This window comes from Xiphias gladius, chromosome 10 (assembly GCF_016859285.1).
Source record: "Xiphias gladius isolate SHS-SW01 ecotype Sanya breed wild chromosome 10, ASM1685928v1, whole genome shotgun sequence".
Lineage (NCBI taxonomy): Eukaryota > Metazoa > Chordata > Actinopteri > Istiophoriformes > Xiphiidae > Xiphias > Xiphias gladius.
The window spans coordinates 24167826-24182671 of record NC_053409.1 but is presented as its reverse complement, the minus strand read 5'-3'; the positions used below and the strand labels follow the sequence as shown (position 1 = coordinate 24182671).

General features: G+C 43.5%; 1 protein-coding gene across 1 annotated transcript in view; it reads right to left on the bottom strand.

Moving 5' to 3' along the window:
- exoc3l4 (exocyst complex component 3-like 4) overlaps positions 1-11887 on the bottom strand; it is a 28645-nt gene extending 16758 nt beyond the window's left edge. Inside the window, exons 1-7 of the mRNA XM_040136389.1 lie at positions 11826-11887; positions 9636-9761; positions 7288-7518; positions 4918-5536; positions 2431-2548; positions 1577-1702; positions 676-776 (exon numbers count right to left, since the gene is read on the bottom strand). Coding sequence (XP_039992323.1) covers positions 676-776; positions 1577-1702; positions 2431-2548; positions 4918-5536; positions 7288-7518; positions 9636-9761; positions 11826-11859 — 1355 coding nt within the window. The 5' untranslated portion in view covers positions 11860-11887. The remainder of the gene's footprint in view (positions 1-675; positions 777-1576; positions 1703-2430; positions 2549-4917; positions 5537-7287; positions 7519-9635; positions 9762-11825) is intronic.
- Positions 11888-14846: the final 2959 nt, after the last annotated feature.

Below are 14846 nucleotides of genomic sequence, written 5' to 3'. Positions count from 1 at the left end.
GCAAATGACGTGGCAGCTTTCAGTCTGCGTGTCTTGCACCTATGTATGGAGGGGCGGGGGGGCCTTTTACATGTCTGTGCCCAGGAGCCTATTGTCTCTTATTGTTCTTATAGATACTAGAAGAACTGAAATAAGTTGTTATGAATGAGTCAATGAAAAAAAAAAAAAGCCCTTTAAAGACTTGGAGCGTGAAATTGAAGACAAACTTTTATATGTTGTTACTTATTTAGTGGTTATGTGTTGGTAACTAATAAGACTGATAGAAAAACCGAAACAATGAACTAAAAGAGGCTGAAAAGCTTTGTAGAGCTTGTTATTACTCTTGGTGGTTTCATCATTGTGTCACTAAACACAATCATTTGACCCACTGTTAAGATACAACAATGGCTCAAGTCTCAAAGACTCAAATCTGCCAAAATGGGGGGGGGGGGGGCACTGTTGTGTCTTTCAGCTCATTTCACGTGTTTCTGTTCTATTGCTATGCGATGAGGTGGCAGCCTTCCTCTCTAAGATGCCTTGGATGACCCTGCAGGCTGAATATTTGTCAAAAGTAACAAAGTGAAAATTATTCTCACATTTACTATCAGTAAACATAGAGTACATTAATAACTTTAAGTATACGTACACATTCATTGTGTGTTTTCTTTTTTCTTTTTTTGTTCGGTGCTGACGTACCTTTTGGGGAACTGTTTCAATTCCTCGAGGCAGGAAGAGATGACTCTCTGTTCCAGCTGAGCATCAATTTGTTTAGAGTTAACAACGATTCCCTCCACTTTCTAGAGAGAGAAACCAAAACAGTGTCAAAGTCAAAGTGAAGCTCTCTGCTGCCGCTACGTGGGCGAAACACTGTGTTGCGCCGGGTTGGATCAGACAAAACATCTCACTGGCGTCATCTCGACACCGAACTGTGTCCTCGCCGGATTAAGTTCAATGTTCCCCTGACACTGAAATTCACCCCGCAGACCGTAAGGCTTGATGATTGGATACTTGGCCATTTGATTTTGGAGGGAGACACAAATACAAGAAAAAGCAAACTGACAACCACAAAAATAAACACAAATAATAATTTGAAGGAAAAAAAAGGGAGCACAAACAGCAACAACAGAACTGGGAAAAAAACATAAACTCAAACCTGTTAAGCCACATAGAAAACAAGAATATCTGAATCATTATCAGGCCTAACAACAAAGGTGCGTATTTAGAAATAAATATTGCATTTACTAATACATAAGTATTTAATTTTCTTGTTTTTGAAATATCTTTTGAAACAGAAAAAGTTTAAGGAATGCTTTTAAGCAAAATGAAGATGCACAGACACTTTTCTTCCAAAAAAACGAGATTATATCTCCTGTGTATTTTAGGTACTTGTGTGCTTTCATAAAGGCAGACTTTAACCGATGGTCAGGATGTGTCTGCTAAAAAAAAATAATTATACATTACTTTTAGCACATACGTTTTCCGACATTTATGCTTGATTTTGAATACAGTAAAGCAAACCTACCATGTGATATTTCAAGAAAACTTTTGGAAAGATGTTTTGGTCTTAACCACATGAAGAAAACACGTGATAGCGTACCGTCCAGATGTCCATATGAAGCGGGGAGTTGAGGAAGTCCTCCTCCTTCCCTGGAGTTCTGCAGTCCCTCCAAACTTCTTCCTTTTCAAGTTCAATGAGGCTGTCGAGCGAAGATCTCATGTCCAGCTGCAGTGACCAGTGGAGAAAAGCAGGGTGGGGTGAATATTTGTAGAGATGGGCAACAATTTCCACCTCAGAGCCAAGAGGTAGATGAAAACGTGGATCTCAGTGTTTATATCTCAACTCCACTATGAAGTGAAATGAATCACAGCATGATCATTAGTCTTTATTGTGTGGATTCAGCTCTCTGTGCTCCCTCCACATAATCACATAATGAAAAGCGACGTTATGAAATAAAAAATTCACTGAGAGAAATTATGTTACGAAATTTCAGAAGAAGGACATTTTAAAATGACAATTTAATGTTTAAATATAGCATCTGTATTCTTTCGCACGATTATTTTACTTCATAATGTCCGATTGATCTATTTAATACTCAAGGCCGGAAAAATAGAAAAGTGCACTGAGATGAGTCGAGGTTAAATATGATGAAATGAGGTCTCTATTTTGACTCATCTTGTCAAACTAATGCCTCGGGCCCGTGTTCACCAGCATCGAGTTAGACACCAAGTCTTCTGATCCTCCACTGGAGACACACTTTATATTATCTCATCACTCAGCGCTCCCAGGGCCGTAGATAGATTGAGGCCATTACCGAGAAATCCTGAATCCTCGTGAAAAAAATACTGGGTCTTAAAAAAAAAAGTGTAAGCTTTTAATAACTCTACGAGGTAACGAAAACCCCCGAAGACCTGAAAAAAAAATTACAGACGATACGATGCCGGTGTCCTCACCTTCAGTCTGCAGCAGTATTTCTCCTTCAGCTGCTCCAGGAAGTTTTCCTCCAGCTGCAGGTCGGTGCTTTCATCCCTCATGTCCGGCTGCAGGGACAGGCTTCCCATAATCCTCTCGCTGCCGGGGGTGGAAACAAGACACCTTCACAACATTTCATTGTACTGCAATCTGTGGGCACTAAAGAATGCCGAAGACGTGTCGCCTCCTGTCAGATTTGACCAGAACTCATTGGGTCTGAAGGGATTTGGGAAACGAGAGCTTTACGTGATGTTTTGGAACGAGAGAATTGTTGTAACATACAATTATTTCTGATCAAATACGATAAATCCTTCCCCGGAGACGCTGCAGGTGGCTCACGGGCTTCTCCGCTGCAAGTACGGCACTGTAAACACCAGTCATCGCAAATGCAAAAAAAAAAATGTTTAGGAGGAATCCATCATTTCTTTAGGTTCATGAAACTCAAAGTTCATGAAAGGCCAATCGCCTTTCATGAACTTTGTGCATGTGATAGTGACAGTCAGTAAGAACAGTCTCAGTATATGTATGATGCAGAGTATAAACTTAACTTTAGTGTAATGTACTTTAAATTGGCTAATCTGTGAGAAATGTGATGACCTGATTATATTTTTTCCATTTTGGCCTCTGGAGAGTGTTGTGCCTCTTTTTTATCAGACCAGCTGTTTATTTTTTTGTCTCCCAAATGTTGTTTCGAGCTCAGGTTTTTGGGTAGTTTTGACCTGATGCAACAAACAAACGTCAGCAGCCGCTGCCTCTTTTTCTAACCGCCTCCCCCGCTCATGCTCTCGCTGTGGCGCTGGGGCGTCGCCGGGTGTCCTCTACACACCTCTGTCCGCACCATCCGTGAACTCATACGCGGGCGGCCGAGATGCCTTTTTAGATCTGTTTGGGGTATTTCCGACAAGTTCGAGACTGCAAACAATTCTTCCAGGAAGACAGTCAGACGGGTCGTGTATACATAATGTCCCTGATTCGCGTCTGGCCGAGGACTTTTATTCCGTGTCATTCTTCTCATCTTTCCTTTCCAAAATGCCTCATGTCATCCTCTATGTCATTTGAATGCTGGGACAAAAATGCATCGAACTGCAATTACTGTCAGTGTCGTAAGTGTTACCAGGTGCTAATCTCACAGGTGAGTGGGATTTTATCATAACCTTGTAGGAATAATGTCCATAACAGTGAAAATATGACCCGGGCTGTAAGAAGAAGGTACTCCGTCAGTTTAGTAATGCACGTCCATGAAGTCGGGGGAATTCGCAAGAGACAGGTTTTTATAAGGGTTAAAAATCAAAGCAGCGGAGGCTGAAATATCCCAAGTTTTAGCCCCTGGATTCTATAAACTTGGCTTTCATTAGACCCGCTCTCTGCCTGGTAAACACCTACGTCTTTCAAAACCCAATGATCCCAGTTTGCAGGTGCAGTGGCCGAGCCCAAGCTGAGTGAGCCTGATGGCATAACTGGGGGTTGTCTTCTCACACATTTGACGAGGCTGCTCTAGAGCCGCGGAGGACATCGTAGACCTGAGAGGGAAACCGATTCTGATGTTAAAGTCGTTTGACAGCAGGGACTGAACAAGCGTGCTCCGTCGCTACATTTCCAGTAAGGACCACAGAAGCACCTGACCGAACTGCAGTGACTTTTGCAGACACGTTCACATGCTTTTTAAGCTAATTAGCTGTTTAGCTAATTAGCTAATTAGCTGCAGGCTGGCGTTAGCAGTGCACTTTTCCCCGGCGAATGTTCACTCGACAAGCCGGGGTGCAGGACAAGACGTGTGTTCATGTTTGTTAGATAAGTCGGAATTAGATAAGCAGGAGACTTGACAGGTTGGCTCGGTGTGGCGGTCCGCTCCACCAGAGATACAACACTGACCTTGCTGCTTTATGCAAGATTTAGTTTGCTGTATCAAAATAAGGTCTCCATCTACGTAGACCGACACCAGAACAGGGTTCGGTTAAATTGAAGTAAAACTACGGGGGCGCCATCATGAAAACCAAAAATATCTCACAGGACAAAAGATCTACAGAGCAAATATGCGTGCTGTGGCAGATTTAAAAAAAAAAAAAAAAAAAAAGGAATTTAATTTTAGTTGGACTTTAGGAATGCTCAACTCTCCACTGATGTGCTGGCTTGGGTCCAGGATGTAAAACATGCCCTGACTGAGTAACAGTAGCAAACTTCTTATTTGCTACTGTTACTGCGTGTTGTCTTAGGGAAAGACGGCCAAAAAAAACACCAAAAAAACCTGTAGTGTAAAGTAAAAAACGAAGCAACAGAAATGGAAGTTATGCCAATCTGGTTTCTATGATTTGTATTATATTTACGTTAGTGTAAAGTACTCTTTAGATCGGTCATTCTCGATGTCCTGGTTTATGCTCTGAGAGCGGTCGTCTGAGAGGCCTCCAGGTGTCAACAGGTGTAAACTATGTCACTGTGTTCCCGGGAAGTGGCCGTATTGATTCACTGACCTCTTGTATCTGTTGATGGTCCAGTCCAGCAGAGCGTGCAGATCCTTCAGCTCCGTCACCTGCTGCTCCAGCTTCTTCAGATGCTGCCCGACGTCTCTGTGATAGCTCTTCACGTAGGCGCTGAAGACTTTGAAGCTGGGCGGGTAAGACCTACGCAGCTCCCTCTTCACATTCTCCAGGTCCTCCACGATGGCCTTACCCAGCAGACCCAGGTGAACAGACAGCCAAGAGGCGCTGTGCTCCCTCTGCTCCAGGTAAACGCTTTCCACCTTCACCTGCACCCCCTCGGCCACCGCCTCCCTCCAGGCCTCCATCCAGCTGCCCGGCAGCCCTCCTGGCTCCTCGGCTCTCTTCTCCTCCTCCTGGATGATGCGGGCCACGGGGACCAGCAGCCCCTTGTTTCTGGAGGGAAGAGAGTTGGAGTCGCGCACTATGGCCTTGACCTTGTTCCTCAGGTCTCCATAGAGGAGGTTGAGGTCTTTTTCCTTCTTGACCAGCTCCACGGGTGAGTCCTCACCACACTGCTCCCGTTCCTGCTGGAACTCCCGCCGCAGGGCGAGCAGGTGTAGGTGAGCCTCCTCCAGCACCTCCATCTCTATCAGCTTGCTGATCTGCATCACTGGAAATAAGCAGAGTGGATGGTGAATCTCTCCAAAACAGTTTTTTAGGATTGCTAACTCACATTTCTCTGTACTGAGCTCACATTTGCAACACTGGAATGAAATGAATCAGAAATGCTGCAGTAAGCTTCAACAGCTTATTCAGTTTCAACATTTTTGCATTGAGTTATTCAAAGGTTCACAAAATAAAACAAAAGTAATATCAGCAATGCAATACAAAACTATTATCGTACGCGCATAGAATAGCTAGAGATATAGAAATACAACAGCGCCAGTCAATACTGTCTTCTGCATTTGGCCACAAGTTCTAATCCACATCACACCTCATGTCCTCTCTTGAAATACACCTGGGAAAGACCGTTTTTGCAGCCCGGTCCATCCTGACAATCTTCTGCCGTTATGTCCAAACACTCGGCATTCATTGCGTCCAGGAGAGACACCTGATCACGTGGCTGGTGGTCGTAAACTTTCCACCTCCACGGGGAAAATGACCCGACTCTAGGGTTGAGGGATAGAGAGTAAGGTGGAAGGAAAATGACCCCAACCTGGGACGGGCTGTAAACCACCGAGTGTGACTGGAAGAGATGCAGAGGTAGCAGAAAGTAGCGAATCACAGTCTAACCTGCAGTCATTTTCTGTTATGTTTAGATGTTTGGGCGTAAATTTAACAGTTCTTACTACGGTATCTAAACGTGCAAAAATGGAGTGCAAACACACACGGCTCGAGTGTTACAGTGAAGCAGCGCGTCCCGACGTGGGCGCGTCAGCACTGTGGTGCACCGCAGTAATGATACAGTAGTACCAAGGTACCTCAGACATTACCATGGGGTGTCATGGTAGACCCAAGCCAGATACCAAGATATCTCTGAGGGTGCCAGAGGAGCATAAGCTTTTACTATGTATAGTGTATATAGCAGTCATGTGGCCGGTTGCACGTGTTTACATGTTGGCAGTGGTTTTATACGTCCTTGTCGGGACCCAAAAGTGACATCATATGAAATTTATGAAGAAATAAATAACGTGAAAATATATAAATAATCTAACAAATGAATACATAAATGAGGGGAAACTTGTACAGACAGTAACTGTTCTATTATATTTACATCTTTTTGATGTAAGTACTTGGTTTCTTTATCATGCAATGTCTCAAAAGGTAAGGCTGAAATAAAATGTAAAGATGGGTAAAGAAAAAATGTTACCCTCCCCCTTTTATTCATACACTCCCTGAAGAGGAAGAACAGCGGGAAAACTGTCCCAATTCTTAAAAATGTGAGGAAATCCCTCCTGACTGACCAGCGACTCTGCTTTGAGACAGGATGTAAGACACGTCAGAGGGTGGCGTCAGTGTATGCAGACAAACCGAACCCCTGTGTATTCACACCAGGAATAAGATTCCTATCACTGGCGGCCTCTGTTGCCAAAACAGAGAAAGATAAAGAAGCGCAAGTTGAATGTAAAGACAGAGAAGGAGACAGGAAGGTGTTTAGGAACATTATGAAAAAAAAGGTTGCATTCGTAACTTGCAGCTACGAGTGTCTTTAAACATTTACAAGGTTGACAGCCCATTGGTTGCAAACTGAAGGACAAATGGATAACGTTTCCTACACAATTGGTCGTTTTGCGCCTCTCTGTGGCCGTTTAGTGGTCATTTCACCGACAGTAACTACCGCCAAGGTGCCTTTGAGCGAGACAAGACAGCAAACCCTCCTGGGATAAATAAGACATTAAAAACCTGTGGGAGAGACTATACCTGACAGTGGTGTGTGGGGTATTTCTGGCAGTGTGTACATCTCCTCGATCTCCGCCAACTCCGCCTCGTCCTCCTCCTCTCTCCCCTCCTTCTTCTCCTCACATGAGACTTCGGTGTCAGTTATAAGCAGCTCCTGTTTGCAGGTTTTTTCCTTGTCCCTCTTAGTGCCGAGTTTCAGGGTTCGACGGAAGGATTTTCTGAAAGGGTCACTGGACGTAGACATGTTGGGATCTGAGGATGGGAAAACACACAGTTTTATGTGAAAGCAGCAGTAATATGTGACCAGTTGGTTTGTATTGACCCAAGGATGATTTCTGGGCTTTTGTTTTCCCTCCATTTCTAGTGTCAGCGCCAACAGTGCCTTGTGTTGTGAACTCAGTGTCCACTATTGTCCACCAGGCCACCACAGAGACTAACTGGACTAACTAACGTTTTAATCTACTTACGACAGGTCATTTCACAGCAGACGTTCTGACTCTCCATAGCAACGAAAGCACGGGTGCTTACGGTTAAAAACATTAATGTTGGTTCTGTAAAGCTGTTATTACTGTTATCGATTTTTACCTGCGCTTTAAATGCAATGACCTGTCAAAACATCTGCTGTGACCAAGGTCCATTTCCATGGTCACTATGGCCAATGACTATAATTATACCAACACCGGCAACAGCAGGTTTCATTTCATTGCTTTACCCGATATGGTAACGGCGATGCTTGGAGCAGATACGTACATTTTAGACCACTTTTTTACGCTGTGAGGATTGGCTGTGGATGCTTCAGAGGGAAACCCAACAGAGAAACATTCATTGGTTTTAGCTTCTTAAATATGAGGATTTCCTGCTTCTCTGTGTTTTTATATCATTGTCAACTGAATATCTTTGGGTTTTGGATTGTGGGTCAGAAAAAAACAAGAACATTCAAAGACGTCACTTGTGTCCTTCTTTGGAATTTGGTGAAAGGTATTTTATGTTTCAGCATGGTCACGTGGTATGGAAAGCCGAAAGTTAGCAAGTATAGCTAACAAAACTATAGCAAAGTCCCAGGTGCAACCACGTGAGAAATATGAACTAAATATAAAGAATAAAGCTTCCCAGATTATGATCCTTTGCTCTCTGAGCTGTTTGTGTCCCTGCCCTGACCCCTGTGTTGTACTGTCTTTAATGCTCTGCGGTGAAGCCGAAGATAAATTTTCACAACGCGGACAGCAAAGTTCCTGACCTGAAAAGGATCAGTGATGGAAACAACAGTTAGCCGAAGCTTTCAAGTTCAAGGATGTGTTTCCTTTTTTTGGGTGCACCCAGCTCCAGCAAACTTGCAGTTCAGAGTTTAGCCTCGGTCAGCGCTTGTTCAACTGCAAGCATGACACACATGGTCGGCAGGTAGGAACACTGATGCACTGCTTTTGGAAAATAGAGGAGTTATTATTCTAGTGTGTTTCATAATGAGGACAATATAAAACTACCAAACTCCCAGCTGCAGCGTTGCTTTCACACACCATTTACAACTGGAGATCTCTGCTCAACCTTTATTTACTAACCACATCTCAACCATCACATTACGTCCTTTTTTGGGGGCTGAATGCGTCCACTGTTGTTCAATTGAAGGCAAACGTGACCGTGCCTTTACGCTGATACCTGAAAGACAGGTGTCATGCAGGTGGAAACTACTTTAACTAAGGAAAAGCAGTGCAATGCTAACTATATACACCTCCTGCCGCGAAGAAAAAAAGGCTGCATGTTGTACCTTCAGAATACACTATGTGGCCGAAAGTATGCGTACAAGCTTCCCCAGATTCTTTTTTGAACTCTACTTCTAGGTCTGGCTGCTTTTCATGGTTTGGGCCCATGAGGTCCAGTTCCTTTTCCTATTTCAGCATGACAATGCCCCCGACCACAAAAAACCCAGGTCCATAAAGGAATGCTTCTCCCAGCTTGGTGTGGAGGAACTTATCTGGCCTACAAAGAGCCAGTGGGACGAACAGGACCGCGAGCCAGGACTTAGCTCCCAACATCGGTAATGTTCTTGTGGCTGAATGGGAGAAAATCCCCGTAGCCAGGTTTCCAAAGAAATCTGGTGGAAAGACTGACACCAGAAGGGTGGAGGCAGATTCATGCCCAATATTTGTTCAACAATCAAATATGAGCGTAAAGTTCAAGTGTCCACATACTTTGTCGGGGTGCCTGCATACCTTTGGCAACGTAGTGTATGTAATGGTAAAAAAAAAAAAAAAACAAGCTATGTGCATTAAAACAATCTAGAAAACCATTCAAATGTCTGTAGTAGTTTGCTATTAGCAGCCAGGAGGCTGATTGATGTGAGAAACCTGTCCGGTATTAAATGATGGCTTTACCTGTCTTCGAACGCTTAAGAGATTTGCTTTTCTGTGGAGTGACCTTGGTCTCGTCTTCCTCTTTTTTCTGAAAGAAGCTCCCGATGTTCCTCAGAGAAGAGGTAACTGGAGAGCCGGCGCTTGGACCTGTCAGAGGAGCAGGGAGAGGCTGGTAATGAAAGCAGAACGCATAGCTCCTTGTTTCACAATCACATCGCTCTTTGTCAGGTCAGCAGGAAAAGAAATCAATCTTAGTGTTTGAAATTGATGTGGTTTCGTTTTGTTAAGGTTCATATTTACACTTATGTGGGTGTACGTGTGCATGGTTTGGCAGTACTTCGTTCTCACTGTGACCTAAAACTAAACCCACTGAGGAATGCAAAGATTAAATCTCGATGAAAACACACAGGTTATTGTGGCTTAGCTCCAGAATAAAAAGTGAAAGTCACCAGCCTGTCCTTAGAAAAATGACTGAAAGTACCCACAGGACTTACGCTAAATAAAATGACCCCACGTGTACAACTAAATGCAACCTTGCTGAATGCCGAGGAAATTTGGAAATGTTAGGACTTGCAAATAAACACTGTGCATGTTGTGAGGTTTTCCTCATGTACAGCCATGTGTCAAAGCCTTGTGTCGCTGCCTTAAAGGTAAAATCCACCCTAACACACACACAAAAAAAATAGCTGCTGGCAGTGTTCACAGCTCTCCTGCATCTATTTTGTGTGTTTTTCTACTTCTTCTGCATCCAGCAGTTATCCCCCGAAGCAGATTACCTTCAGATTTTTTCTAGCTGCCGTTACGGAGTGTGAGACCCTAAGGATCAAACTTTTGCATCCAAATAAAATCTACTATAGAGGCCACATAAAGTCACATTTCTACAGCCACAGCAGGAACTGGGGCTTTGTTTTTTAGTGAAGAGTAACGATGCCTGCCTTTTTCTCTGCTCTCTTGTCTTTCTGCACGATGTTCCCACATTATTGCTCTCTCCACCTACACAGACAGTATCACCCACAGCTGAGTGAAACAAGTTCACATGCATTCTCTGGTGAGTGTTCGAGGCGTCAAATTACAAATTTAACGAGAATTACAGGGGGCAGGTTGGGGCAAAGCACGTTCAGCTAGGCAGGTAGACAGGTGTTTGATAAGATCAGCTCAGTTGGTTAGAAGTTAAATTCTCACAGAGGTTGCAGGTGCTGAGACTACTCTCTCCTTATTCCGGACTTTAAAGTAAAAGGAACTGAAATCTCTCATTTACAAAAGCATTTAGACCCTTAATTTAGAACTTTTTGTAGAAGCACCTTTTGCAGTAGTTACAGTATCAAGTCTTCTTGGGTAAGTCTCTACAAGCTTTGCACAACTGGATTTGGGCAGTTTATCCCATTTTCCCCTGGCAGATCCTCCCAAGCTCCGTCAGATTGGACGGGCGGCGTCTGTGAACTGCCACCTTCAGGTCTCTCCACAGATGTTCTGGCGGCTTTACGTCTGGGCTTTGGCTGGGCCCCACAAGCACAGTCAGAGACTTGTCACAGAGCCACTCGAGTGTTGTCTTGGCAATGATGCTGCTGCCACCACCGTGCGTCACCCTGAGGAAGGTTTAGCCACGAGCAGAGCCTGCTGTTGGCCAGACGTAGTTTTTGGAGTTCTGCCCAAAGGGTTCAATTTTTGTGTCTCTTTTGTCACCTTGTACCCTTTCCCTGATTCGTGCCTCACCACAATTTTATAACAGAGGTCTACAGAGAGTTCCTTGGACTTCAAGGCTTGGTTTTTGTGCTGACGCGCAGTGTGAATTGCGGGACCTCATAAAAACAGGCATGTCCCTTCTAAAACTATGCCAGATCAATTCAATTTGCCACAGGTGGACTCCAATCGAGTTCTGCACAAATGTTCTCAAGGGTCTAAAAAAATGTTTCGAAAAAACACGTCTTCACTTTGCCATTATGGGTTATTGAGTGGAGATTTGATCAAAATTTCAAAATTAAATCTTCAGCGCAACAGAAAGTGAAGGGGCCTGAATACTTTCCGAAGCGGCTGTAAATGTGTACCAAACAGCTTCTGGTGACTTCTCGGCCAGATAAGCTGGTCACGCTAGGAAACGCCAAATCTCACCCTGTGTTTCCTCTTCCTCTGACCTTGAGAGACCATGTGGCTGTAGCTGTTCTACAGATCCCATGTCACGGCAGATTTAACGACAACCATGATTCTACTCACTGGGTGAGGGAGGCGGCTGTGATCCCGACTCCATGCCGGGTGTGTCTGCTTTGGGTTTGACCTTTGACCCCTTGCCCCCAGATAGAAGAGGGCGTCGGACGCTCCTTCTGAACGACTGCAGCATGCCCACCCTCTCCTTCTCGCCACCGTTGCTCAGCCTCTTCTCGTTGCTCTTGGGGGACCCCTCTGAGCTTTCAGCAGACTTGTCCATCATTTCTGACATCTCCTCCCGTTAAATAACATCCAACTGTGAGGAAAAAAAAAACATCAAATCAAAGTTTGAGGCCAACAAAGGAAATGTCTGCCTGCACTCAGCTCTAATAGGAGTGTGTGTGAAACAGCAGTTAAGGTGTGTTTTTAGTTACTGTGTCTCCAGTCAGGTGGATCAGTTTTTTGTTGACAGATAACAGTCAACCTGCCCGAGCAGTTCTTGACAACACGGTGTAAAGAGCTGTGGACGTAAATGAAAATGGGAATCTGTTGAAACAGCAAGTGCATTCTGTGCTCCAGGACTCCAGGGCATGATTTCCACCTGGGGTAGGGGAACATGCCCCCCCCCACACACACACAACTCACTTCAGGTTGATTTTCTTACTTAAAATTCTCTCTACACCGCGCCCTCTGACTGTCCGTCTCCCACAAAGCAGATAAGAGAAGAGAGGAGTTGATGTCTAAACATGAGGCGGTTGCTGATTTTACCTCTTGTTGAAACTAACTACTATCCACGTAAACATTTCACTCCGGCAAAAATGAATTTGACTGACCCTCGTATAAAAAAAGTTTTGATTCGGTCAGGCAATATTTTTCATTTATGCGCACCGGCCTGCTGGTAGCTAGTCACATAGATGCTTCGGTTTGATTACTGAGTATTGAATGTCTCTCAAGTCAGGGAAAGCTTCTGCGTGTGGGCAGTTCAGTGAAAGCAGCTTTTTACTTTCAGTATCCTCCACAACAGTAGTTAACGGTGCAACTACAATTCAAATACACGTGTTATTTACTTGGATGCAATAAAATTCATTTGTTAATTTGATCCTTTAAGCAAAGGCAGGAAGAAGGACAGACGGGTCTGTTAAATATCAATAAAACAAGGATCTTTATTTGCAAAAAAGCAAACAAGGAAGTTATTAAAAACTAAACTCTTAGTTTCCTCAGTCAGTCATACTTTCCACCTGAATTCTTAGGGATATTTTGCCGTTGACTTCAAGTTATATTTGTTTTCTTCAGTTTTTGTAAGAAAAGGAAAATAGAAGATGAAAGCCGAAGCCTAAATCTTTTTAGCCTATATGCAGCATGAAAAAGTTCAAGGCCACGCAAGAAAAAGTTCCTTTTATTTCCTGCACAGTTTCCCATTTTTCTCAATATTGAGGCAATATTAAGACATAAAACTAAAATTAATCATTATTAGCCAGGACAACGACAATAAAATAATGGGCCCCGGAAAAGTTTTCCCCCCTGTAGGGAAGTCATTATGCAACACGGAACAACAGGGAAAAACCCTCCCGGGATTATATTGATGTGACACGATCTCACTGTCAACCTAAATAACCAAAACTACAACATTATGTCATATCATATCATATTATAGAGGCTTGTCAGGTCAAGGATTACGTCCAACAACTTTTTACCTTTAAAACGGCTCAGAATCAGCAAATTAAAGTTTTCGTATAAAATAAACAACAAACACCCTGATATTTACAGGACTTACAGAGTAGCATTGTTTTACCAGACTGTCACTGATCAACAGAAACGTGTCACCATGTTTAAAGTAAAACCCTCTGTATGCAATCTCTCTGTTTGACTGCAGAGATAAATACTTAACCGAAGCACACTAACTGTACACTACCTTATAGAGTCACATCGAAAAATAAAAAGTGTCTCCTCACCTGCGCAGCGCTGCCCGTTCCCTCCGTGCCCTTTCCCTACCTCCACTCTGCCTGCTTTCACTTTCTTTCCCCGTGAAAAGGTAAGGCTGCTTTGGAGGAGGACTTGCCGTGAGCAGTGGGTGCCCGTGTCAGAGGAAATGCAAATGGGGGTTAAAGAGCAAGCGGTGAGAAACTGGAGAAAAGCAGAGCAGCCGGCTTTTCCTGGGCCAAGGACAAAGCCGAGAACACCCTCCTGCCCCTGCTGTGATCAGTGTCTGAAAAACTAAGAGGGATGAGTTAATGATTAGACGGCTATAAACTGAAGGAGTGTTGGTCACAGCAGGGGGAGAGTGCAGACTGGTCTTTATAAGGAGTTTTAATCATCTTTCTACTTGTTTTTTGGTTTTTTACAAACCCTGGTCGGTTTACAGGTAGATTTTTCTTTTCTTTTTTCTTTTTTTTTTTTTTTAATAACCTGGAATGTGGCGTTAAAGTATGCGACTGTGCCGCCTTTAAGTTCCCCCTGTAAACTCCTGAGTCAAGGTTATAAGTCACAGATTAATAGATGTGATAATTTAGCAGTGGTCCTCAGATACTTTAGTAGAAGTACCAGGGCTTCATTACAAGTAAAAGCTCTTGCAATAGTACAGAAGTACGTTGACTCAACTACCGTACTTTAGTACAGTTTCAAGGTAACTGTACTTGAGTATTGAGCATTTATACTTTAACTTCACTCCTTTTTAGACAGAACTACTGTAGTTTTTTTATTCCACAACATTGATTTGACAGGTGTAGTTACAGGTTACTTTCCATATTAAGATCTGACATAAAAACATATGATAATCTTATAAAATGCAAGGCATTATTAAAGACTGATTAAGTACTTCCAGACCTTTTTGGCTTGCACCTCCTTACAAAAATCAGTATCTAGTCGCGGCCTCGTGATGCCTCGGGTTTTATGCTGTGACCCTTTGAGGGGGCCCAACCCTTAGTTTGGGAACCCCTCGGTTAAACTACCAAACTGTATATAGAGTAGTTGAAACTAGCGCCACCTTGAGCAGTTTGCACATTCCTCTGCTTACTGTTGCTTTTACTTTGGATACTTTACGTACATTTTGCAGATAACTTCTGAATTTGTACTAAAGTAGTGTTTTCAACG